General features: G+C 43.1%; 2 protein-coding genes across 3 annotated transcripts; both read right to left on the minus strand.

Moving 5' to 3' along the window:
• Positions 1 to 12,311, minus strand: LOC130910232 (uncharacterized). Its single transcript, XM_057827316.1, has 2 exons — positions 12,166 to 12,311; positions 1 to 8,180 (listed from the first exon to the last, which is right to left on the minus strand). The coding sequence occupies exon 2, from the start codon at positions 7,442 to 7,444 to the stop codon at positions 1,877 to 1,879; it is 5,568 nt and encodes a 1,855-aa protein (XP_057683299.1). The 5' UTR covers positions 7,445 to 8,180; positions 12,166 to 12,311; the 3' UTR covers positions 1 to 1,876.
• Positions 9,329 to 23,598, minus strand: LOC130910233 (class I histocompatibility antigen, F10 alpha chain-like). Of its 2 annotated transcripts, none has more exons than XM_057827318.1 (7): positions 23,429 to 23,598; positions 20,259 to 20,525; positions 19,895 to 20,170; positions 15,024 to 15,323; positions 14,867 to 14,956; positions 14,761 to 14,778; positions 9,329 to 14,671 (listed from the first exon to the last, which is right to left on the minus strand). In XM_057827318.1, exons 1-7 carry the CDS (start codon positions 23,487 to 23,489, stop codon positions 14,505 to 14,507), a joined length of 1,179 nt encoding a protein of 392 aa, XP_057683301.1. In that variant the 5' UTR covers positions 23,490 to 23,598; the 3' UTR covers positions 9,329 to 14,504. The 2 variants fall into 2 exon arrangements, with proteins under 2 accessions (XP_057683301.1, XP_057683300.1); XM_057827317.1 differs by having other exon boundaries at positions 14,867 to 14,959.
• Positions 23,599 to 27,934: the final 4,336 nt, after the last annotated feature.

Raw genomic sequence — 27,934 nt, forward strand, 5'->3', positions numbered from 1 at the left:
TGAGCTCAATATTGTCATCTGTTAACCCCACAGTCAGTCATAATCCAACGGTCACCGTGGACAAGACCAAAGAGCTGTCGAATGACACTAGAGAAAAAAAATGTTTAGCTCCACAAAGCTGTAAAAGCCTATGGGACAATTGGAAAGCAGCTTGGCGAGAATAAATCAACAGTTGCAGCATTGTTAGAAAATGGAAAAGGCTAATCATGACCTATAATCTTCCTTGGACTCGGGCTCCATGTAAAATCTCTCTTCGTGGGGCATCACTCATGATGAGAACAGTGAGGGCTCAGCCTCAAAATACACGGCAGGAGCTGGTCAATGACCTGAAGCGAGCTGGATGCAGTTTCAAAAGCTAATGTCAGTAGAACACTACTGCGCAATGTTTTACAATCATACATTGCTCAGAAGGTTCCTCTGTTGAAGCCAGTGCGTGTGAAGGCCCGTCTGAAGTTTGCCAGGGACCATTTGAATGATGCAGAGGGGTCATAGGAACAAGTCTTGTGGTCACATGAGACAAAAGGAGAACTTTCAGAACTTTACTCATCGTGTGTCGAAAAAAAGGAAGAATGAGTACAATCCCAAGAACACCATCCCCACTGTGAAGTATGGGGGTGGAAACCTCATGCTTTGGGGCTGCTTTACGGCAAAGGGGATAGGACGACTGTACAGTATAAAGCAGAAGATGAATGGTGAAATGTATTGTCAGATATTGAGCCACAACCTCCTACCCTTAGCCAGAGACCTGAACATGAGCCGTGGCTGGGTCTTCCAACATGACAATGATCCGAAGCACACAGCCAAGTTGACCAAAGAGTGGCTGCTTAAAAAGCATATCAAGGTTCTGGAGTGGCCTAGCCAGTCTCTAAACCTCAATCCAATAGAAAATCTTTGGATGGAGCTGAAACTTTCTCAACGACAGCCCTGAAACCTGACAGTTTTAGAGAAGATTTGTGTGGAGGAATGGGCCAAAATCCCAGTTTCCATATGTGAAAACCTGGTGCTGAACTACAAAAAGTAACTGACCTCTGTAATTGCAAACAAAGGCTTTTGCACTAAATATTAGTGAAAAAGAGGTCTAATTTTACTGGGAATCCCTCTCTTTGGGTGTGAGGTGTAAAGCCGGCGACGCTATGGAGGTGCGACTCCGGCCAGAGAATCAGCGGATCAACAGTTCAGGATTTGATTTATTTGTTGTATTGTTTTATGTTGTGTTGTGGTTTTCTGCAAACACAGGACAACCATGTAACATGTCACTAATACAATATATAAATACATACTGTATAAACCTATAGCTAAATTAACAGGAAAACATTAAACATAATATAAATGAAATACACTGCTAATCATGCACAATAATGAGCATACCAACTGAGCAGGAAATTAACTTAACAATTTAGATAACTGAATTGGCAACAACAAACTATCAACCTTCAGAATGTAGCCAAAAGGGCCAACGATTAGCACCAGCGCTAAGCGGCTAGCGCGGCGGCTAGCGCTCGGAAGCTAGCGGTTAGCTCGTGGCGGCTAACAACGCAACGGACCACAAACAGGCAAATCATTTGCCAAAGGTGTTCAAACAATTCCAAAGTACAGTTCTACTCCAAACCCACCTTTTTCATCCACGCACAACACCCGGAAGACAACAAACAGGACGGCAGATTTAGGAACGAACTGCACGCATTGAAAGGAGGAAAAAAAGAGTCACTCGCACGCGCCAATGAAGGGAGGAGAGAAAGTCACTCGTGCGCGCGTCACTCTCCTTGAAGGGCCAGTGTAGCAGCGACTGAACTGAAGCACTCACACTCACAATGGGGCTTTCCTACACAGCCGCCCCCAGAGGTCTAACTAGACCTTTGAACACTAATAGGAAAGCTTAATCAGTGTCCTGTATATCTGGAAGACACGGTATCTGCACCAACCTGGATACAGGGCGCAGGTACTGTCTGTCCTTCACTTGTACAGTCGCAGTGCGGATGCAATCATCCACTCCTGGATGAGTCTGAGTGACCTTACCTACTGGCCAAAGCGACCGTGGAAGTTGCGGGTCGACGATGAGGACCACCTGGCCAGCTGATAGTTGCTTGCCATCTTTTCTCCACTTCTGTCTTTCTTGAAGACATGGCAAATAGTGTCGGATGAAGGTGGACCAAAAATGGTCAGCCAGCAGTTGACTATGCTTCCAGCGACGTGTGCCAAGGAGGTTGGTAGAATCATACACTGCTTGTGGTAAGGACGAATCCCTACGTCCCATGATCAGCATGTTTGGAGTGATTGGGTCTGGGTCCGCGACATCTGAGGAGAGGTAACCTAATGGTTTTGCGTTCAGGATGCCCTCAACCTCAATGAGGACTGTACGGAGCACAGTCTCGGGCACTGTCTGATCCTGCAGAATAACCTTGAGGGCTGTCTTGACAGATTTCACCTCCCTCTCCCAAGTCCCACCGAAATGAGGTGCTGCAGGTGGGTTAAAGCGAAATGTGATTCGTTGTTTGGCCAACTGCTCCTTCAGTGGGGGTGCCATGGCAGTGAAGGCGTCCTGCAGTTCACGATCGCCTCCAACGAAGTTAGTGCCGTTATCACAAAGCAGCTCAAATGGAGTGCCACGACGGGAGATGAAACGACGTAAAGACATTAAGAAGGCTTCCGAGTCCAAGCTCTCGAGAAGATCCAGATGAATGCAGCGTGTAGTCATGCACTTGTACAAGATGCCCCACCTTTTCTCGTGGCGTCGGCCTATCTTGATGTGGAATGGCCCGAAACAATCCATGCCTGTGGAGTAAAAGGGAGGCTTGTACAGCCGTAGTCTTGAGGATGGGAGGTCGGCCATCTTGGGCACATCAGGTTTAGCTCTCCACCTCTGACATTCTTGACAGGAGTGTTGATGCTTGCGGATTGCTTCCCTCCCACGTAGAATCCAGAACTTGCGTCGCATTTCTGCAAGTACTCGCTCTGGTCCGGGGTGGAGAAGAGTACTGTCATAGTCTTGGATTAGCAGTTTTGTCACAGGGTGGTGTGGATCCAAAACAATTGGGTGAATTGCATCGATCTCCAAGTGTCCAGCTCGCCGTAGTCGACCGCCAACTCTCAGAAGACCTGTAACTTCGTCATACTCTGGCGACAGAGAACACAAGTGACTGTCAGACGGAAGAGGCCGGTTTACCTTGAGGGCCTTGACCTCGTCAGGAAACGAGTCGAGCTGTGCTTTGATGAGAAGAGCAGCCTCAGCAGCAATATAATCAGTCGCTTCGCAGAGCTGGTTTTCGGCTTGGGATTTAGCCGCCCCGTGAAGGGAACTAGCTGTGGCCTGTAGGAGATCTTTCCATGAGGAGAAATCTTCAATAACAGGGACTGGAGGACCCGGAAGAATTGTCATGTTCCCAACTCTGACAGATTTCTTCAGCTCAATGTCATTAGATCCAGATTCAGCAGAAGGCATGGTTGGCCAGCATTCCTCTGATTGGTGGAGAAAGTCTGGACCTTGATGCCATCGGTGCGGACTCATCAACTCACGAAGAGTTAGACCTCTCGTTATGTCATCTGCTGGGTTGGTTGCGGAGTTCACGTATCTCCAGCTGATGGGATCAGTTAGGTTCTGGATCTCCGCAACTCGTGTACCGACGAAGACTTTGTACCTGCAAGACTCTGACTTGATCCAGTGGAGCACTGTGGTGGAGTCGGACCAAAGGACTGTTTGGTGAATAGGCACCGTGAGCTCTCTTTGGAGGACGTCAAGTAGTTGAGCCCCTGCAAGGGCAGCGCTCAACTCCAAGCGAGGCATGGACAATTGCTTCCGTGGGGAAACTCGAGACCTGGCCAGCACAAACGAGACGTGGACTTGTTGCTGTTCGTTCACAGTCCGCATGTATGCAACAGCGCCATAAGCTCGCTCCGATGCATCACAAAATATATGGAGTGCTCGTGTTACGGTCGATGTGTCCATATGTGGTGGAGCATATGGTCGGGGGAACTCTAGATGTATGAGGTGAGGAAGCTCTTGTTCCCAAGTGCGCCATCTGTCCAGCAGGGTTTGAGGTCGAACTGGATCATCCCATCCGATTTCCTCTTTCCACAGGTCTTGTATGAGAACTTTCGCTGTAGTAGTGAATGGAACGATGTACCCAAGAGGGTCATACTGGCAAGCAAGGATCCGGTATAGGTTTCTCAGTGTGGGTACTGATGTTGCTATAGGACGAGGTTTGTAGCCAAGGGAATCACTGAGACAGTTCCAACGTAAGCCCAGGGCAGGTTCCTGAAGATCATTGCTACTCTTGGAAAGCCACAGCTCACAGCTCTCAGAGCGTGCTTCAGGAGGAAGGTACTCGACCACGGTGGGTATGTTGCTTGCCCATTGACGGACTTCAAACCCTCCAGTCTGAAGGTGTTGGCGGAGGTCGTCGATCAATCTCTTGACCTCTTCAGAGGAAGACATGCTGTGCAGAAAATTGTCCACATAGAAAGACCCTTCAATTGTCTCTGCTAGGCCAGGCTCGAACTCTGCACTGTCTTGAATGAGCTGCTGGAGTGCATAGATAGCGCAGCAGGGACTACACGTTGTCCCAAACGGAAGGACTTGCCATTCATAAATCTGAGGCACCTGCTCTCTATCCATGTTCCTCCAGATGAAGCGCAGTACTGATTTGTCGGTGGGTAGCAAACGAATCTGGTGGAACATGCCTTTCACGTCTCCGCTGACTGCCACGGCATGCTGGCGGAACCTGATGAGGACACCGAGCAGGGTAGGTCCAAGTGTGGGTCCAGGAAGGAGAAGTTCGTTCAGCGAACGTCCTTGGTGTTGGAATGAGCAATTAAAGACGATCCTGTCTTTTCCATTGTGGTTGACCATAAGGTGAGGGATGTACCACGACTCATCAGTCTGCTCAGCTTCTTCTGGTGATACTTGTGCAACGTAGCCAGCCTTCTCCAGTTTCCATATCTCTTTGCAGTAAACTTCTGCTCTCTTCGGGTCTTTGGCAAGCTTCCTCTCGATGCTGCGAAGGCAGGGCAACACCGCTTCCATTGGTGCACGAAGCGGAGTAGCATTGGCTCGTCTTAGTAACGGGGTGGCATACCGCAGGACTCCATCAACATCGACTCTGGTGGTGTGTGTTTGAAGCATGACCATAGCTTGCTGATCTTGCTTGGAGCGGGTAGCTGCTCTTGGGTTACTATAAGGGAGCGTATCAACTTGCCATAGGAGCTCGACGTGCTTGAAGAGTTCTGTGGCAGGGGATGCGGCAGAAATATGAAGACACTGCACAGTTGATGTAGGTTGGACAAGTGTGGTTGGACCTTGGAGTGACCAACCTAGCTGGGTGCAGACTCCAACTGGACCACCCGGTGGACCTGCACGGACTGGCTTTGTGGGAACCAAGAGGTGTGGCATATCTGAGCCTATCAGAAGCATGGGGTGCACCTGATCTATTGGCGGTAAAGACAGTCCTCTGAGGTGCTCATACCTTTGCTGGAGTGCGGCCACTGGATAGGAGTGTTCGGCAAGGTTGAGCCCTTTAGCGGTGAAGGCGTGATGGATCCGAAACTTCTGGGAAGGCCTGCACAAAGGAGAGATATCAAATGAGACAGTACTGCCCTGGAGTTGTTCGACGTGCTGTTGGATCGTTTGTAAATAGAGAGTTTCAGGTTGTCCTTGCAGGTTCAGTTGCTGCACTGCTTGAGGGAGGATGATGCTTCTTTCTGAGCCATCATCGAGGACAGCATGAGTCTCCAGAGCCCGGTCGCCGTTCCGAAGAATCACTTTGACCACCTTCAGCATCACATGTTGTGAACGGTTGGGCCTGTCGAGGTAGACTCTCACAGTGGGTGTGGTCACCATGTTGACACTGGTTTGGATCTGTTGGCTGGGTTCGTGCAGAACAGTGAGATGTAGTTCTTTACACAGCTTGCAGGGCCGCTTCAAATTACAGTTCTCGGCAGCGTGATTGCGACCGCACTTGAAGCACCGCTTCCCGTCTCGGATCCATTTCGCAACTTCAGCTGTGGACAGCTTCTTGAAGTTTTCACAGTTGTTTAAGAAATGATCTTTATTGTCACAGTAAGGACAATATGGGTTGGATTTGAACTTGGCCTTTGAATGAGCAGGAGGTGATCGGTTAGGAGGCTCTCTAGCGTTGAGAAAGATGGTCGTGGTCTTCTCCTTATACTGTGGAGCACGATCTTTCTTGACTGGCTTATGAGTTTCGTGCTGGTAGAGCGCTGCTGCTCGACTGGAAAGACGCTTTGCTTGTGACTTCATCTGGAGCCAGGTTGCTAGGTCAGGCAGGGTGTAAGTCAGGTCGGACCCTGTTCGGAGGACCCCGCGGTTGAGACAATATTCGATGAAACTGTCTCGGAAAGAGGGAGGCATTTTGCTTAAGAGCCGATCTACATGGGATCCACACCTCAGCTCGAACCCATTTGGGCCTTCAAGTGTCCCCAGCATGCCCACCAGAGACTGGATGGAGAGGGCAAATGAGTCGAAGGCCTCAACGTCGCCGAACTTGATGGCGGGTGAGTTGAGGATAGCACCTAGCTCTGATTGGACGAGCTGCCGCGGCTGGCCATATTTGTCTTGTAAAGCATGCAAGGCCGTCGTGTAAGGCTGGGGGTCGTACATATAGGCCTTAGCTAGGTGTAAAGCGCTGGGCAGTTTCAAATGGCTGAGAAGCACCTGATACTTATATTGTTCAGTTAGGTGTCCACTGCCGCCCATCAGGTTGTCCAGAGCCATCTTGAGAAGGGCAAAGTCACTCTCTCGGTCACGTTCAAATACAGGTAGAATTGGTGGTGGAACCCCATATAGAGTGTTACTTAATGTCTCTGGTGCTGAATAAGCTGGGCCTCGTGAAGGAACGGGAACCGCAGGTTGGACCAACGAGTTCATGTGCTGGTGCGGGAGAGTTGAACTGGTGGTGAAATGTGGTCCGGTCTTGAGTCCTGTAGAAGACTGCTGTGGACCATAAGTACCAGTTGGAACTGCAGAGGCTTGGTGTGATTGAATGGGGAGCCCAGCTTGAGCTGGTGTGACGGGGTGCGGGTGCACCGAAGTGGAGGTTACAGCAGGGTGAGCCACCTGTTGTAGCGTGTTCATATCACGAGGGTTGATGACAGGTTCAGCCCTCGGGTAGTGCTGTGCTGGCTGAGCTGATGGAAGCGGCGTGCTCTGTGGTGCAAGAGGAGGCTCGGAGTAGGCCAGCTGGAGTGAGGGCCCCATGATAGCTTGATGAGGCAGTCGAGAAGATTGTGGTAGAGGAGCAGGATGATAAGAGGTTATGCCTGCACTGCCTTCAGTTAGGTTGTTAACCGCAGCCGGTGAAGATTGGCAGTCTTTATGTGATGTTTCATCGCCACTGGATCCTTCCTTCTCTGGCTTTTGAAGTAATGAGGTAACTATCTTAGCTACCTGTAGCTCTTTCTCTTTCCTCTTGAGTCGCCGCTGCCTGTCCATACGCTTAGCGATGGCTTCGCGTGCCTCTTGTGTTTCTTGCTGTAGGCGTTGGGCTTCCCTGGCTTGAGTGTTTAGGCGTTGGCACTCCAAGTCAGCATTGTTTTCCTCCTTGATCTGTGACTGCAGCTCCTCGAGCTCCAAGCGTTGGATGTTCTCTGTTAGTATCGCTTCCTGAACTGGTGATAAGAGCGTTTTGGAGACGGATGCCGGCAACTGAGCGCAGAGAGTTGCGGTGGGAACCTGGACCAACTTCGGAGGCAGTCCGTGATGAGGAGTGGCGTGACCTCCCGCTGCTTTGAGATGAAGCTCGTGACGTGTACTTGCTCCTCACGGATGTGGTCCTCGATTCGCTAGCCCGCTGTGGAGATGGGGGGGCTAGATCAATTAGAGGTTCATCTGGTTGTTGAGGTTCATCGTTCATCATGAAGTCACTTAGATAGCGGGGTAGGTGTCGCTCTCGCTGAGGACGGACATGATCCTCTGTAGCGTTCTGGGATGAAGGCTGGGGTGCAGGAAGGTGATCACGCTCTGTTGGTTCCATAGCGTCTTATAGTGGCTTTATCCGGCTCGAAGGACCATGAAAAAGAGGTCTAATTTTACTGGGAATCCCTCTCTTTGGGTGTGAGGTGTAAAGCCGGCGACGCTATGGAGGTGCGACTCCGGCCAGAGAATCAGCGGATCAACAGTTCAGGATTTGATTTATTTGTTGTATTGTTTTATGTTGTGTTGTGGTTTTCTGCAAACACAGGACAACCATGTAACATGTCACTAATACAATATATAAATACATACTGTATAAACCTATAGCTAAATTAACAGGAAAACATTAAACATAATATAAATGAAATACACTGCTAATCATGCACAATAATGAGCATACCAACTGAGCAGGAAATTAACTTAACAATTTAGATAACTGAATTGGCAACAACAAACTATCAACCTTCAGAATGTAGCCAAAAGGGCCAACGATTAGCACCAGCGCTAAGCGGCTAGCGCGGCGGCTAGCGCTCGGAAGCTAGCGGTTAGCTCGTGGCGGCTAACAACGCAACGGACCACAAACAGGCAAATCATTTGCCAAAGGTGTTCAAACAATTCCAAAGTACAGTTCTACTCCAAACCCACCTTTTTCATCCACGCACAACACCCGGAAGACAACAAACAGGACGGCAGATTTAGGAACGAACTGCACGCATTGAAAGGAGGAAAAAAAGAGTCACTCGCATGCGCCAATGAAGGGAGGAGAGAAAGTCACTCGTGCGCGCGTCACTCTCCTTGAAGGGCCAGTGTAGCAGCGACTGAACTGAAGCACTCACACTCACAATGGGGCTTTCCTACAATTAGTACTGATTTTCTCAGGGGTACAAATACCCATTAACCCCAGTAAATTACAAACACATTATTTTTTTTCAAAATCATACAATGTGAGCTCTGGATTTTGTTTTTAGAGAAAGTCTATAAGTGGAAATGCATCTATGATTAAAATTTCAGACCTCGACCTATTTTCTAAGTGGGTGAACTCGCAAAATCACATGGGGTGCAAATACTTCTGCTCCTCACTGTGTATATGTACTGTATGTGGCGGAAAACACAGACAAGACTGAAAAAGCAGTTTCTGCTCTTGCACCCCTCTTTAAAATAAACTGTTGTATTTTAAGCCAAAAGAACTGTTGTGTTTGATAGAACAATATGTCTATATGCCGTCATAGCAGATTCATGGCGCATTAAGCCCTTGAACTATTTTTAATTCGTCCGTTTTTCCCTGGAAACCCCCGTTTACAGACGTTGCGCAACCACTTTTGTTTCAACCCAGCCATAAAACGAAGGTAATTAATTATATTTATTATTCAAAATGTCTGTCATTATTAGCTTGAATTTAAAAAAAAAAAACGACTTTAAAAAATTATTCACTCGCATATTTTAAACTTTTAAACAAATTACGTCACGATGAAAAAAATGGTGTCTGTAAAAAAGTCACGGCTAACTACCTCATAACTATCACTTAATTGTAATTTTTTTGGGACTGTCGCATTTTGTCCGTTATGTTAGATGATAAATAATCAATCCAAACAAAGAAAAATTGAAAGAAAAAGTTTAAAAGGGTAAATATATGAAAAAGAAAATCTCAACCACTCCTTGATGTCTGCAATTTCTACATCGCGACCTTTGTTATATTACCATGTTTCACCCATAAAATCCCCCCAAAACCCGGCTGTGGCCATCCACATCTGTGTCTTGACACTCGGTGATACATGCTACATGGAGTTTTTGGATCGAAAAGAGGTAAGTACGCGATAATATCTTGTTAAAATCATGGCGTCTTTAATTGTGCTCTCTCACGCTCTCACCTCCAGTTAGTGGTTCGCTGTTTAAAACGTTTTTTTTTTTTTTTAAATGCCCTTCTGTTCAAAATTTTTCTTCCCCCAGAAGATTGAGATTGAGCTTTCCAATGATGGATCACACGTGCATATCGGACAATTTTGAAATTTGGCCAAATTGGGGGTCTTGGAGCAGAACTTCAAGTCACATCAGTTTTTTCCGCCATATATATATAAATACCGTCCAATACAAAAAAGGGTTTGGGGAATATCTCATTATGAGGTTAGGTATTGCACCTATCACCTTATCGAAGCATTATACATACATTCAAGATTCTCGAACACCCACATCTAAATTTAAACTGAAATGACTAAAAAAAATATGACATTAAAAAAGTATTTACTACGTCACACAGCCCACACTCTACGGGGCGTCATTTTTTTCTTCCACCCTTTGCCCACTGCTGTCACTCTTCTCACTCGCCAACTCATCCGAAAAAAACGACAAATCTGGCCCATCCTCTTCCTCGAGTTGATAAAATAATGCATTAGATTGCACTAAACTTTGTTTTTTCATTCATCCTACAAATTTCACAAAGTCGCTCCGTCAATCCAACCGGCCGTTACTCGCTACTTCGCCTCCCTCGTTAGATGGCGCCTCGCTCGGCAAATTTTCGCAAATTTTCCTTCTTTTGTGACCTCACATTGGCTTTTTCATTGTGCTTTACGTTTTGAAAAAGGACAAGAAATGATGGAAATATGGACATAAACACATGGTCTATGCAACGCTTTCATGTTTATTTATGAGGGAGCTAAAACTATAAAACTAAGTAGATATTATCTCGTTTTACCATTGATTTGCTTTAAATAAAAACGGGTGGACCTCATCTTCCGCACTTCCATCAAGACCAACCAGTGGCACGTAGGTGACGCAATTACAGCGTGACGAGGCTTCAAAGATGATGTCTCGCCACCGACACGTCCGGTGTTAAAGGGTTAACCGGCCTTCAGGGAAGGGATAAGGGACCACGTGGTCCCTGCCCGAGTGGGCGACACCCCGCCAACCTACCGGCACTCAGCCAGCGACCTGCGCCGGAGCCCAAGGAGGATTCCTGGGCAGAAAAGAGAGGGGAAGGCGGAAACAAGAGAGCGCCGAGGGGCTGCGCGGCACCGGAGCCCCGACCCCACCCTCGTAACCGGCAGCCCAGGCGAAGAGGAGGCCATGCCCCGGGATCCACGCCATACAGAAAAAGTGTGGGACCCACCCACCGCCTTATTACTGTGGCTGCTCCACTGCAGCACCATGGGGAAGAAGTTTTGGGTTGTGGGCTGCAAGACCAAAAATCGACGGCCAGGAGGTTGATACAGATTGCGGAGGCGGCAAAATTGGAGCACAAGTTCATAGACAGCGCGAAGTTCACCTCCCTTGAGAACCTCAAGGAGAATATCAAGACAGAGATATCTACAAACTACAGGCAAGTATTGTCCACAACTAGCTGAAGATAAAAGAAACTTTGGCTCTGAAAATATTTTTTTGACGCCAATTTCATTTTTATATTTGATTTTCGTTTCAGAATTTCCCTCGACTTGGACGCCGTAGAGTAGTCCAGGCAGTTCCTCACCCTCTTCCCGTATGATCCCGTGCTGGGAGTGCTGCATGCCATGTCCAATGTACTGAGGATTTGTGAGACCGGGAGCTACTGGACCAGCGTAAAAACTAGTGATGCACGGTAATACATTTTTCAACCGATACCGATAACCTATAATTTCCTCCTCATTCCAACCGATAACCGATAATGTCAAGCCGATAATTATATTAAAATATTTATGTAAAATTTTAAAGTATACACAAAAGAAAATGTTACTGTGCAAAAATATAATTTATTGCTCTTTTTTTCAACATAAAATATGAACTAGTCGTCAATTCAAACATCTTAATAATGACAGATTGTCTGACATTGTGTAATGGTAAACTTTTGGCAACAATTACTTAAAGAGTAAATACCTAAGTTGCAAAAAAATGCCTTTAAAAGTAAGCCATTCCTAACATATATAACATTAATACACTGCAAAACAAACCTCCTTAAAACTAGTCAGTTTTAAGTGTAAATCTATTGGCAATAAGTGAAATTATCTGCCATCACTTCAAGTGTATTTCTCTCAGATTTCTTGGAAGAAAAATAGCTAGCTGAAAATAATCTTAACAGCCTTGTTTTAAGCAATACATTATTCTAATTAATCCTAAAAAAAAAAAAAAAAAAACTTGGAAGAAGGAAAGATTTTGAATAATATTTGTGGCTACAGAATATTGATTTAAGAATTTGATTATCTACTGTGACTATAATTGATCAGAGAAATAAGTTAAGACATGAAGGAGCGCAGTGTTAGGTTATCCTCCCTTACCATGAGCCACAGGCACTTGCTGGAGTTCCTGGTGGCCTCAGACCCGACCTCGCAGGGCTCCAGGTGCCAGGATGGGCACAGGCTGGCCAACACCATCTTGCCACACATCAGCAGGTCCCTCTTTAACTGTTTTGGTGCAAACGTCTGCAAGGATGTGACTTCAGAAGCGAGGAGGAACAAGGCCTTGGAGTGGAGCTGACCGGCAAGAAGAGGAGCAGAGTCGAGGAGGGCAGGAAGGACACAGCGAGGGACAGGGACTCGTACAAGTCCAGGAAGCTGACCGGGGCCCACAAGAGGCTATGTGAATGTTGAAAAGGTAGCTGACAAAATGAAATCACAAACTTCAATAAGCTGTGATTGTATGTAGAAAAATGCAAATTTTGCTTTTGTTGAATACAATTAAGATGATTCTGCATATTTTCCTCAAGTATTAAGTTTCTGATATGAAAATTGAGTGATTTATTAGCTGTTGAAAACTTATGTCAAAATTGCACTTTTCATTCATTTAAAAAAATCAGTTGCTATTGGGGGCAAAAACGATTGATCCTGAAAATATACGTAATTATTAGGCCTGTCGCGATAACAAATTTTAGTGGGCGATAAATTATCTCATAAATTTTTGCGATATATGATATTGCGCCCCCCACCCCCCAAAAAAATAAATTTTTGAGCGTTTATTTATTTATTTATTGTCATCATCATCGGTATCATTGACAGTTGCAGGATGTGATATGAGCAACCCGAAAAAAACGAAGAAAAGACAAGGGCTGACGAGAAGCATATGCTTATCAAGTCCCGTCCCCTTTTACCATTTAACCGATTTACAATAACACAGTGAGAATACAGTATATATTAATAGATCAAGTACACCCATTTAAACGCAATAAATGTTTACTTTTAAATTACAAAATACCTTTTAAGAAATCACAACTAAAAACAATAGACCATGCCTCTTTCAAGTAAAAGACAACAATATTAATACCGCACAGAAACACATAATAAATGTCTTCTTTCAAGAAAAAATAAAATTGCACTTAATAACTGAAGCATTCAGGCACATAGGTATAAAGTTGCAGTAACAGTAATTGCACTTCAACAACAACAGAGAAAAATAGACTAATTAAGTAGCAGTAACAAAAATTTGGCTCCCAAAGGTATCAAATATCATTTAACAGAGGTAAAACGGTCTCATTTCTTCAGCAATGTAGCGGACTTCACTTTCCGTGAGGGAACGCTATTTTGCGCGGTGTCGTCTGTATTTCTCACATCAAGCGTATACCTCTAATTGTCAATTAACGTGACGAGGAGGCTCCGCTTGTTGCGATGCAGTTTTCTTACTAAGCAGTGAAAACTGGAGAGGATGATAGTGTTTCAAATGAGCATGTAGATTTATTCTGTTGGCCATCTTTGTTGAAACAACCTCCAGAAACATTTTGCAGACTGGTTCGTCCTCTTCTTCATTCCGTTCGCTCATTGCTGTGCGCCGACAGTGCACTCGGCCCTGCCTCCATCCATTAAATGACGGTCACTCAAACTCAAATGTATAAAACGAACATACCCAGAAGTCAATAAAACAGAGTGGCACAAGGAAGCTGAACTTTAAACAGCGCTGTCAAGCACGTCTGCCACACATCTGCCGCAAGCGCGTTGTCACGCGCGCGCACGTGCACGTGACAAACGCGCGCACGTGCACACGAGGCGATAAATCGCAGCAGGAAAATTACCGTCTTCATTTTTATATACTGCGCGATAAATGGAATTATTGCATATTTCGACAGGCTTAGTGATTATCTCTGCATTTGGTGATTTTTGTTTATCTTTGTGCGGCATAAAATCTGAGAATTTTATAGCCATTATAAGTTTTGTTCAACTTCTATAAAAAATAATGAATCGGGATTTTACTAGGGAACGACTTTGAATTTTTTTATGACGCTGCTCATGGAGACATATATACTTAAGGGAGGTACCGGTTTTGGTTTTAGGTTGCTAGCGGCTTTGGTTTTGAAAATATTTGAATTTTGAGTTTTTTAAATTAGGGCCTAATGGTCAAGTGCATGTTCCAATACAAAAACTCCAACACACACTGTAGGTGAAATAGAATGCTGTCTTTGTAGTGGCCTAGTAGTAATAAGTCAACTATCCAACATGTATGTGTACTGCCATTGTGCACGCCTTGTATGGAGAAAATGCGCAAGCATGACAAATTTGGACCAGAAACTGCTGTTTTGGCTGGGAAAAACGAAAAAACTTCCACCGACCCTATCACTACTCCCCGTGCTGCCAAGCCTGGACTGATGAGAAATAGCACTCGTCTTCCAACGGCGTGTGACCGCATCTCACTAAGCGGGCTTGCGGGGAATAAGAGGGGTGGAGGAGGTATCGGAGGAATCGGAATTGGAACTGCTGGAGGAGGATCTGGAGGAAGTGGAACCGCTGGAGGGGGTGATCGAGCTGATGGTTTTAGTCGGGCTTTCGGGATAGGCGGGCTCGGACTCTTCATAAACGGCTGCCAGAGGACAAAGAAATCAAAACATTTATTGGACATCCAACCTCTACCTTGGCTTTGTTGAGCTTCAAGGACAGCCTTTTACTTACAAGCTGGAGTGTATTTGGCTGCAAGCAAAAGAGATAAGCAAAGTTACAGTCAACAGCGGCAAAAAAAAAAAAAAAAAAAATTGCTGACGGTGCAAACGTCCCTCACCTTTTAGCAGTTTCATCGCGACCAGAGAGAGGAGCGCCAACGTGAGGAGGGTAACCGCGGTGATGGTCATCCTCCACCTGGTCTGTACTCCTGCTACACAAAGCAACAGACACGTGATGTCATCCATGTTTGACAAGGATGGAAGCGTGCGGCTCACCTCGGATGCACTCATTGCTCAGCACGTGGACGGGGTCCAGCGGAGTGACGATGTCGTCCGGGACGCCGGCCAACTGGAAGACGCATTGGTATTCGGCGTCAGCGTCAACCACTTTCAGGTAAGCGCTGGTCTGGAAGGTCCCATCGTGGTTAGGGAGGGTCTCGCCCATCTCCACGTCCTCGAAGAGTTGCTCGCCGTCTTTCGTCCAAAACAGGTCGGCTTCCCTGGGGTAAAACCCTGTGGCATGGCAGGTCACCGGCGACCGCGACGTCTTCTGTAGCAAGGAGATCCGCGGAAGCTCTGGCGCGTGCGAGAGAGAGAGGGCCAGCAAGGAGACAATGGGTACTAGAGCTGGGCGGTATACCGAAAATTTACTGTCACCAAAATTCTTCACAATGACCGGCGTAATTTTGACCATGTCGGTAAATTCGGCAATTTGATAAAACAAGAAAATACAGACTTTTCATCCCACTTTGACTCGGTGTTGTTAGGCTATGTGATGGAGTCAAGTATACTCCTGGCAGCCTTCAAACGGGCTGTCACCCGCTTTCCTCCCTGGTTCTCACGATTTCAGAAAAAGGTACTTTCTACTAGTAGCCAGGTCACAAGCTAACGTTAGCGGCTAACGCTATAAAATCAACGTGATGGAATCGAATAGCGGCTCTAACCCTGTCAAAACAGCTGAAAAATTATAATGCAACAGTGAATTATAATATATAATATGACCGTTTAATGGCCACAGCTATTTTTCTGTATGTGCTTGCTTCATTCTGTGTCATTACTGCCATAATAAAATCTTAAATGTTTCATTGGCAGAAGAGCAATATAGGCTTAATGTGTCTCTGTGTCTGTGTGGGGGGGTGCATGTGTGTGTGCATATATTAAAAAATGCTCTGGGGAAAAAAAACCTGAAACCTTACAGTAAACACTTGTGTTGAGTAATTATGTCACAGCAGCCATTAACAAGAAGTTGTCTGTTTTTAGGGGTTTGGTCAGTGTTACAATGGCATGTTTGCACAGTCGTCATATTGATTTTTATAATGTTGTACATTGTTCATGTCGTACAAGTTGTTATAAATGTTCATACTTGAATTCTTATTGTTTACAAGATTTTTTAACTTAATGTTTAGACTGCATGTACAATTGTGAAAGCTGGTAAATAAATCAACGAGAACGTTAATTTGTATTTCACGCATTGATACAGATTTTCAAATTATATAACAGTACGCTTGGGCGAATTTATCGTCATTTATCGTTATCGAGGTAAATCTGCTCAATTTACCATGATACCTACTTTAGGCCATATCGCCCAGCCCTAATGGATACAGTTACATTATGCCTGCACAACATATATCGTTTCAACATCACCATCGCAATGTGCGATCTAGGGTTAGATCAGTCTCAAAAAATGTGTACTCGTATTTACACATTCATGTTTGTATATAAAAGATTCATACTCATATTTATGGATTTGTGTTCATAATTCGCCATAAACTAGACACACAAGATAAAGAACGTATTGGCGCGCACACACACAAGGAAGAACCATTTGCTCCCACGAAGAGGGAAGGGAAAGAGCTGCAAGCCTGCGCACACATTTGTTGCTTGTGAAGCATACACAGAGGCAATACCTGTATACAAGAGCGTAGGTTTGCAAAGGCACGGTAGGAACATAACACTAGCAACTTTTCAGGATGGTCAAATTGTCCCCACCAACTTTTAAGCAACCTTATTTGCATTTTATAATGAGTTCAGTTTTATAGGTAATTTAGATTGCCTTCCCTTATGTTGTAAGGATTCAATTGACCCTACCATTATTAAGTGAATTATTTTCATTATGTTCAGACTTATATTTCCCCCTTTTTCACTTGCTGAATGTGCTAGTCCATTTCCCCCCCTCAAACTCACGTTTGATTGGCTAATGACTAACCCCACCACACACAAACTCACATGCACTGACCCGACGAAAATACAACATGTCACCACCATGCCGCCTCATCCACCCCGTTCAAAGAGGAGGGATATTAGAATTTTTTTTCTCAGCCAGCAGCAGCCACTGTAAGTAATGTAAAAAGACATCAATGTTATGGTGGGGAACACACCACTAATTTTGCAACTGAAATTTTGCTACAACCTGCATCAGAGTTTGCATAACATTAAACTGTGTGAATTTGCTAACCTGCAAAACTCGAGTAGGAAGCTGCTTAGAAGTTCCCTCCACTTTTGTATGTATTTTCTGGAGTTAACGCTAATTAAACTGTGAGAAATGTAGTGAACCGAGGTTTACCACCTTCAACGCAATTTTCATTTTTGTTTTGTTTATGTGGTCTTAAAGCAACACTTGGTAACTTTACAGTTTTGGTCGATTTTAGCGACGCTGGTGGACAAAGACGGTAGTTTTTTGAAGACTGCGTTTCCCATGAGGACTAGCGCATGAGCACATAGTGTCTTCCCATGAGGGGCTTAACAGAAAATAATTGAGAAGCACTGGTATAACTCAATACAGATTTATTTTGCAATGATCAGTTAGCCTATCAATCAGTTAGGTTCAGATTCGTGAGAAATGTAGGCCTGACCCCCGTTTACCCAATCTGTTTGGTCTTATTAATGTCCCGTCCCCAGCAAAAAGTGTATATGCATGTTATGCTGTCATATCTTTCCTTTCAAAGTTGAGCCGAAACCTACACCCTTGCCTGAATACAACACCTTTTGTACTGGTTATTGTGCGTTTTCGATTGTGGTCGAATACTTGGGGCGAGTTAGTGTGATTGGTTTTGATAATGCGCTGATACATGCTAATCATTTGTGTGGATTCTTATTGATGTATCAGCGGCTAGTTATAAACGCAAATTTGAATTGCTCCTTTCGAAGATAAAATTGATTTAATTGCATGTTCATATTTGTTTCATTCTGTAAGTGTCCATGTCATGAGAAGCTGAATAAAGCCAGCAAACCACACGGACGTCTGACATCATCATTTCGGAGCTTAGTTCGCTATCTACAGTGTATCACAAAAGTGAGTACACCCCTCGCAATTCTGCAGATATTTAAGTATATGTTTTCATGGGAAAACACTGACAAAATGACACTTTGACACAATCAAAAGTAGTCTGTGTGCGGCATATATAACAGAGTTGATTCATTTTCGAACGAACGAAAGTGAGTACACCCCTTGGAAACTACATCCCTAAATATTCAAATGGAGTACTGCTTGTCATTTTCCCTCCAAAATGTCATGTGACTCGTAAGTGTTACTAGATCCAGGTATGCATAGGGAACACGTGTGTTCAAGTTTGTAGTGCAGCTCTCACACTCTCTCATACTGGTCACTGAAAGTTCCAACATGGCACCACATGGCAAAGAACTCTCTAAGGATCTTAAAAGATGTATTGTTGCACGATACATGAAGGTGGCCAAGGCTACAAGAAGATTGCCAACACTGCAGTACAGTGGCTAAGAGCATCCAGCGCTTTGGTCGTCCAAAGAAGCTGAGCGCACGTGCTGAGCATCACATCCAAATGCTTTCTTTAAAAGGCCGTCGCAGGAGTCCTGTCAGCATTGCTGCATAGATTGAAGAGGTGGGGGATCAGCCTGTTAGTGCTCAGACCATACGCCGAACTCTACATCAAATTGGGGTGCATGGCTGTCACCCCAGAAGGAAGCCTCTTCCTAAGACGGTACACAAGAAAGCCCGCAAACAATTTGCTGAAGACAGGTCAACAAAGCAAATGGATTACTGGAACCATGTCCTATGGTGTGATGAGACGAAGTTTATTTTTTCGGTTCCGATGGTCTCCAGCATGTGTAGCGGCGACCAGGTGAGGAGTACAAAGATACGTGTGTCCTGCCTACAGTCAAGCATGGTGGTGGGAATGTCATGGTCTGGGGCTGCATGAGTGCTGCAGGTGTTGGAGAGTTATATTCCAATGAGGGAAAGATGAACTCCAACATGTACTGTGAAATACTGCAGCGGAGCATGATCCCCTCCCTCGAGAAACTAGGTCACAGGGCAGTGTTTCAGTATGACAATGACCCCAAACACACCTCCAAGATGACCACTGCTTTACTGAAGAGGTTGAGGGTAAAGGTGATGGACTGGCCAAGCATGTCTCCAGACTTGAACCCAATAGAACATCTTTGGGGGATCCTCAAGCCGAAGGTGGAGGTGCGCAAAGTCTCAAATATCCAACAGCTCCGCAACGTCGTCGTGAAGGAGTGGAAGAGCATTCCAGTGGTAACCTGTGAAGCTCTGGTCAACTCCATGCCCAGGAGAGTAAAGGCAGTTCTGGATAATAGTGGTGGCCACACAAAATATTGACAGTTGACATGTTGTAAGTCAATATTGACAACTTTCACTAAGGGGTGTACTCACTTCTGTTGCCAGGGGTTTAGATATTAATGGCTACATTTGGAGTTATTTTGAGGGGTAAATAAATGTACTCTATTATATAAGCTGCATACAGACTACTTTTCATTGTGTCAAAGTGTCATTTTGTCAGTGTTGTCCCGTGAAAAGATATACTTAAATATCTGCAGAAATGCGAGGGGTATACTCACTTTTGTGATACACTGTATAATACATGTTTTTGGATAGTTAATTTTTAGATTTAGGGTTATTTTGGGGTACTTAAAGGGTTCATTCCGACTTACGCGGAAATTCAGGTCGCGTCGCCAGCATACGAACGGAACTCGTTAGTAACCTGCGGAACTACCTGCATTTCATCACTAAAAATGTTAGACAGAAAATATGGATAGAAAGCATGATGTGACAAAAGAAAAAAAAATTGTGAATGGAGATAAACCACAATGTGTTTGAGAGAATGTGGTGGATGTCATTTTCCTGTAGGGGGGGTGGCGTGCCAAGATTGTACCTGTTCTCTTGAAGTCCTTCCCAAAGTACATGAACTTCTTCAAATAAAAAGGACAAAGCGCAGTGTAGTAATGCTTCGTATGTTGATTATAACGTTCATCACTGTCCCACTTCTGTTTGGTGATGACAGCTTGCGGCTTGACCGCGATCCATCTCAGCTCCTTCAAATAAAAGGATAGAAAGTCTTCCCCGTCGTAAGCGTAGTGTTCCCAACCGTCGACCTTGCCCGTCTTATCGTCCCATTCGCAGCCATACATAACCTGGACCATGTGAATACCTAAGAGACAGGCATGTGACGTGAGTCCACAGATAAGCCAAACAGGTGCATGAAATGTTTTGAAATTCTCCAAAATCAAACCGCAAACCTCCAGTTTGGTTGAAGCGCTCTTTAGCAACTGCAATGTTATCTTTTAACGCCTGCTCGTTAGCGATGCTTTTGTGCGTCTCTTTCTCCCAGTACCTGGGATCCTCCGCTGTGATATTGTTCATCCAATCCTGTTTGGGTTTTGCTTTCCTGCTCTTGCTGTCGTAGTGAAAAATCTGTACGCCGTCAACATACCCGACACTCAAGTACTCTGGGAAGTTTGGAATTTGAGACGTCGTTGTGATGATGTACTTGAGCGTGTGGGTCACTGAGAAAAAGAAGAAGAAAAAAAAAACATTTGTTGTTTGGATGTCCCAAAATCTTATACTAATCATCCTTGAAAGGATTTGGAACATTTGAGAACACCTTGTCACCATGATTCTTATTCTTCAAAACAAATACAAAAATAAATAGCTCATACTTGGTTCACACAGAGTTAGCACACTTAAACAACCACACACAATTTTTATTTTTTTTTAACGATGATCTCACGATATGGCGAGACAACAATTATCAATACATGGTTCAAGTCATTCTAGGATATCCTTGAAACCAACTAATAAACAGAAAAACAAGCTTCTTCTGTGAATTGGAATGAGTACTAGTAGACATCCAAAGTTTTTGAAGTTGGAGGGTGGCAGCGAATGAATCAGTTCAAACGGATTGGACGTCTATGGCAGCCAATACCAGGCAATGAGTTCATTTTTGGGGCATTTCCCAGATAAGAAGTGACTCAAAATCAACAACAAGTAACCTGTAAATGCCCTAAAATAAAGAGGAATTGACCTGTAAATGCCCACAAGACTGGCTGGTTTCAGTGCCATTGACGGTGCTAAATGTCCAGTCTCTGGCTGTCAGTGACAGCCAATGACAGGCAGCGAGTTCATTTTGGGGCATTTCACATCATTTCCTGTTGATTTACGGGTCACTTCCTGTTGTTTTTGGACCAATTGCAGGTCAGTTCATATTGATTTTGAGTTATTGAAAAGGAAGTGACTTAAGAATGTCCACAAATGAATAGGAAGCGACTTAAAATCAGCAGTAAGTAACGTGTAAATAGTAGAGGAGTTCCAAAAAATCGATTATTATATGCATCGCGATTCGACACGTGACGATTTGTTTACGATTCATAAAGGTTCAAAAATTATTATTTTCCCTCATGATGTTTATGGCAGCCGCTCATAGCACACCGTTAACAGGTGCACGCACGTTATGATGGATGCTGCCGGTTACTGAGACAGAGATTTACTCCTTTTTTAAAAGACTGGAAAATAAATTTGTGTATGAGACAGGCAGGCAGGCAGGCACAGAAGCGCTATCCTGAGCAAGTTATTTTTTAGAGCAAGAGGGGAAGAGAGATAGTTTGTTGCTCCTTGTCTTTCAAATGTGCAGCAGTAGTTTTTAGGCATTTCAATAAAAAAATGCCCTGAGTGTGTTGCTAAGACCCGTGTGCGTCTATAAGAGGTGAGTACACGAACCCTCCTGTACTGTTTAGTCTTTAATGTTGTTGTTTTAGAGATGTGAATAGTTAGCGCCAAGCGCTAAGCTAATTTGCTAATTCGCTACCATGTATTTCATATGCAGAACGTGTAAAACCATGATTAAGTACAGCGGTAACACTACAAACATGCAAAATAGTACAGAAATCTGTGAGAACAAAGTATATTGGTTAAAACAAGTCTTATTTCTAAAGACGCTTTGTTTCCAGAAAATGTGGAATTCATTCGGTCCTGAAGACCGCGCTGACTGTGTTTTATTTCCGCTTTACCTGGTATAATTCAATAATCGGAATTTGGATGTTTGTGAATCGTTCTCGAATCTTCCACAGCCGAATGGCGAATAATCTAAGAATCGGACATTTCGCACGCCTCTACTAATGAACGACCTTCAAGTCAAACTGAACTGCAGGCTGAAGTGCAGCCATCAAGACATGATAGAAATTGCCAAAAGTGTTACATACAATTATAACAAAAGTCACTGTTAAATTTTAGTAATTGTGATGTAGCTGAAGATATTGGATTGATTGTTTTTTGATTGCACCAGGTTATATGTTACAATATTACCAATAAATTCATATTATTCAAAAAAAAATTTTTTTTTTTTTTTCATAATGCACGCTATATACAACGTTGTAAGATTAGTCACCAATTTGTAAGGGCATACGTCACTATTTGTAAGATTGCCAACGGCGTCGGGTTGTCAGTATGCTGTAACCTAGTTGTAAAAAAGAAAAATCCCAGTAAAATGACGTTTTACTTGTAAAACAAAACAAAAAAACTTGTATTCCTAAATTTTACGTTGTGACGTAAACATGAAAAAAAACACAATCTAATAAATTGTTCTACAAATTGTTTTTTTTACCCTTTGCAAGTGATTTCTTTGTCTTCTCCGGGTGTTTTTTCTTTGCTACGGGTTCAAAATCACCAAATTACAAGTGCACGAGTTTTGTCTCCCTCTAGTGGCGTTTTTAGAGACAAAAGTCTTCCGTTGTGAAGGGACGTTGTTTGTAGGAGGCGTGGTTTGTAGCAACTGCACACTGCAGCCAGCGTTGACATGTCATTATATGATAATGTAAATAAACCTCAAGCCAGTTTATACTTCTGCGTTGCGGTGACGGCTTTTGGTTGGCGTCGGGTTGGACAGATAAATAAATTCAAGAAGTGCTGGAAGATGAGTCCATGTAATAAAATTATTCATTAAATTTTGAAATATTTATATGTTTTAACATTAAATTAATTCCCATTTTAATAAATAAATGACACATTTGAGTAGACATATATTCATATATTTAATTATGTCCCCTTTCGTCCTCCATATAAAACATTTGGAATCCACTATAATTGATCCTCATTTAGATCAGTGGACCTTTGCCACTATAACTTCATTTTTATTTGGAATATTTCAACTAAATAAAAAAGGGCCACCAATAGCTCTTTAAGCCTTGTAAAATGCCAAGCAAAATAGTGAAAAATGTTCACTTTACTTCAATATTTGCAGACAAGCATTACAAACAGAAACTCAGAATCCATTTCTTCTGACGGCTTGCCATATTGTTTTATTTCGTCCTTCCTTGTCGGCCGCCATTTCCTTATCAGAACGAGCGTCGCCTCGGCAAAGTGCGTCACAGTGAGATAGATTTGAAAATGTTGTAAGGAAGGAAAGTGCGCTTACCAGGCTTTACGCTTTGGATTTGCGCCACCACAAGCAACAGCGCCGCCGCCTTGGAGAGCATTTTTCACCCCTCGAGTGTCGAAAATCGACCACACACAGTGGACTGGCTCTTTTGACTTTGTTGTGACTATTTTACTTTCAGTTTCGCCTAGTGCGCCTTTCTGGTAAATCACGTGACCAATAGCGGGCGGCAACCAGAAATGACGTCACAATACTGTATTTGTCATCGTCAAAGTGTATGTTTTTTTTTATCAACAAGCCTTGTTGTCTTAGAAGTTATGTCACTCACAATTTTTCTCCACACAAATATATTATCTAGAATAATGAGTATATAACAAAAAGGAACAAATCACTCTTCATAAAAAATTGGATTGATAAAAATATTATATACTTGAAAGATTTGTTTAAAGGTGATGGACAGCTTCTTTCTTATGTAAACATTCTTTGTTTGACTCTATCCCCAGTGGAATATCAGGACTAATGAAAGAGTATAAAGGACAGAATGACCAAGCGGCAGCCGGTAATGAGATCCTTTACTTAAATAATATACAGCTGTGGTCAAAAGTTTACATACACTTGTAAAGAACATAATGTCATGGGCCATGACACATGACTCTAACCCTCAGCCAATCACAATCACTTCCATCGCATCTCTCGAGGGGCTGCATTTAGGTAGGCTCGTTTCCCGACAATTCACGTCACCTTCAAAGCACCTGCCGTCCTCAAGATGGAAGCAGAATTATTGCTGGCTGACAGTGGGAGATGGGAACGAGGCTAGCATCAGGTGTAGCAAACACAGAAACGTTACCAAACTTTGGAAAGCATTGTCGAATTGAATGAGCAGGGACAAACAGCTTGGAGTCAGAAGTACGTGCGCTATTCTCGAACCTGAACGCACCCCAAGTCTTGATGACAAATCAACAGAGCAGAGAGTCGACTTGACACGGCTAGTAGTTTCTTCAATTTATTCAGAGTAAGTAACGCACCGCTTTTGACCGTCAGTAACGGTAACGGCGTTGTAACGGCGGAAAAAGTAATTAGTTAGATTACCCCATTACTATAAAAATAACGCAGTTGCGTAACGGCGTTATTTGTAACGGCGTTATTTATAACGGCGTTACTCCCAACACTGGTCATGGCTCTCTTGAGTTTCCAGTTATTTCTACAACTCTGATTTTTCTCTGATAGAGTGATTGGAACAGATACGTCTTTGTCACAAAAAACATTCATGAAGTTTGGTTCTTTTATGACTTTATTATGGGTGAACAGAAAAAAGTGATCAAATCTGCTGGGTCAAAAATGTACATACAGCAGCGCTAATATTTGGTAACATGTCCCTTGGCCATTTTCACTTCAATTAGGCACTTTTGGTAGCCATCCACAAGCTTCTGGCAAGCTTCTGGTTGAATCTTTGACCACTCGTCTTGACAGAATTGGTGCAGTTCAGTTAAATTTGATGGCTTTCTGAAATGGACTTGTTTCTTCAGCATTGTCCACAAGTTCTCAATGGGGTTTAAGTCAGGACTTTGGGGAGGCCATTCGAAAACCTTAAATCTAGCCTGATTTAGCCATTCCATTACCACTTTTGATGTGTGTTTGGGGTCATTGTCCTGTTGGAACACCCAACTGCGCCCAAGACCCAATCTTTGGGCTGATGACTTTAGGTTATCTTGAGGAATTGGAAGGTAATCCTCCTTCTTCATTATCCCATTCACTCTCTGTAAAGCACCAGTTCCATTGGCAGCAAAACAGCCCCACAGCATAATACTACCACCACCGTGCTTGACGGTAGGCATGGTGTACTTGGGGTTAAAGGCCTCACCTTTTCTCTTCCAAACATATTGCTGGGCATTGTGGCCAAACAGCTCGATTTTTGTTTCGTCTGACCACAGAACTTCCCTCCAGAAGGTCTTATCTTTGTCCATGTGATCAGCAGCAAACTTCAGTCGAACCTTAAGGTGCCACTTTTGGAGCAAGGGGTTCCTTCTTGCACGGCAGCCTCTCAGTCCATGGAGATGCAAAACACGCTTGACTGTGGACACTGACACCTGTGTTCCAGCAGCTTCTAATTCTTGGCAGATCTGTTTTTTGGTGATTCTCGGTTGAATCTTCACGTTCCTGACCAATTTTCTCTCAGCAGCAGGTGATAGCTTGCATTATCTTCCTGATCGTGGCAGTGACAAAACAGTGCCATGCACTTTATACTTACAAACAATTGTTTGCACTGTTGCTCTTGGGACCTGCAGCTGCTTTGAAATGGCTCCAAGTGACTTTCCTGACTTGTTCAAGTCAATGATTCGCTTTTTCAGATCCATGCTGAGCTCCTTTGACTTTCCCATTGTAGCATTTGTGGGCGTTTGCATCCAATGAGCCCTATTTAAATGGCCTCAGAGAAGTCAAAATTGCTAATTCGTGTTGCTGTATGTATATTTTTGACCCAGCAGGTTTGATCACTTTTTCTGTTAACCCATAATAACGTCATAAAAGAACCAAACTTCATGAATGTTTTTTGTGACAAAGAAGTATCTGTTCCAATCACTGTATCGGAGAAAAATTGAGTAGTAGTAATAACTGGAAACTCAAGAGAGCCATGACATTATGTGTATGTAAGTGTATGTAAATTTTTGACCACAACTGTAGATCTTTTAACCAAGAAATGTACAAACAAACATATAGGGGAATCATTCTATAGTAAAAGGAAAACTGCACCTTGTGGGAAATTCTTTTGGAATGCACAGTTTGACAATATAAAATGGAGGGAGGCGTGGCTTGTTCCTTGTAATCTGTTTCTTTCTAACAAAGTAAGGGAATTGCACTTGAAAATTTTACATAATATATACCCGACTAACGTGTACTTGTCTCGTTTTAAGGATATTAACAACAAATGTACATTTTGTATGCAGTGGCGTCCCCAGGGGGTGGCCGTGGCAATTTGTTGGCCATCCCACTGGCCACCCCGCTTGCCAGTATATCGTTATATTGTTGTAGCATCAGTTATGCATTTTATCCCAAATGCAAATCGGCCAGCACCTGCTTTTCCCTAGTAATTATTTTGTTTTGGTAAATGTACACCTTATGCCTAATATATACATAACACAATAAAACAGAATTGTTGTGGAACTCAATATGTTGACTGGACAGTCATGGACAATGCATATTAAATCATTAGTAACATCAAATATTACACAATACACCAAAGTATATCTGTAGCCGTGTCTTTAAGTCTTTCTGATAGTTTTCCCCTGACCTTTTTACTGCAATAATATAATGAAAACCTGAAATTATGGCTTTTAGTTTTGTTGTGCCACCCCAAGATTTTAAGTGGCCCCATCTGGCCACCCCAATGAAAAATTTCTGGAGGCCCCACTGTTTGTATGGCTGAACCTGAAAGCGTGACTCATTTGCTTTATGGTTGCCCCATTAGAGTAAAGTTTTGGACAGATCTTCAAAAATATATTTTTTGTCAAACTAAACAAAACATTGACTTGACGGGAAAAACGATCATTACTGTATTTGAATCCAAAGATAAAAAAACATTTACTATATTAAATCTTTATATATTGCAAGGTAAATTTCATATTCATAAACCTAAATTTTTTGGGTTGAATTTGACTCATATTTCACATCACGTAATATGATACAAAAATGCAAGTCTACTATAGAAGCTCATGCAAAATTGTTTAGTATTTAATTAGTTACCTCTTGAATTATTATTTTTATTTATTTATTTACTTTTTTTTTTTTTGTATGTCTTATGATGTAAATATGTTCAGAGGGTTATATTCTAAGTGAACTAGTTGTTTTGTATTGTTTGTTATTTGTATGTTTTTGTATTGTTCAATAATAAAAAAAAAAAAACTAAGCTGTGTTCGGTCAATGATATATAAACACCACATAGATATTACATGTGGAACAACCAAGATATACAGTTTCGAAATAGATCTTTATATATTGAAAGATGGGTCAAAAATAACATATTCTTAGTTAGTCAATTATTGAACGAAGATGGTCAACTTTTCACTTATCAATAATTTTTTTTTATCTTATAGTAATTTTGTTACGCCTCTTGAATATTCTGTCTCCAACCATTGTTTGAGAGGACTTATTCAAAAGGAGATAGTTTCCAAAACTGCAGCAATTTCTTATTGGAATAATTTATACGAAAATATTGAATGGAAACTTACTTGGCTTTTGCCTGGAAAATATTTATTAAGAAATAAGGTAAAAGAAATCACACTCAAATTACTTCACAGGTGTTATCCTGTAAAGACGACAATGGTTAAAATTAAAATTGATATTGAGACATTATGCTCTTTTTGTGCAAATCCAGAGGAAACTATTTCCCATTTGTTTTGGGAATGTACTTACTCCCACATCTTTTGGGTTGACCTGAACAATTAAAAATAGTTCCAAAGTTGTGCCATCATTGAAATTTTTTTTTGGACATATTTTATTTGGCCTATCCGATGTTGAAGAACCAGAAATGGATAAAATATATGTTGTAAA

Source organism: Corythoichthys intestinalis, chromosome 22 (assembly GCF_030265065.1).
Source record: "Corythoichthys intestinalis isolate RoL2023-P3 chromosome 22, ASM3026506v1, whole genome shotgun sequence".
Classification (NCBI taxonomy): Eukaryota; Metazoa; Chordata; class Actinopteri; order Syngnathiformes; family Syngnathidae; genus Corythoichthys; species Corythoichthys intestinalis.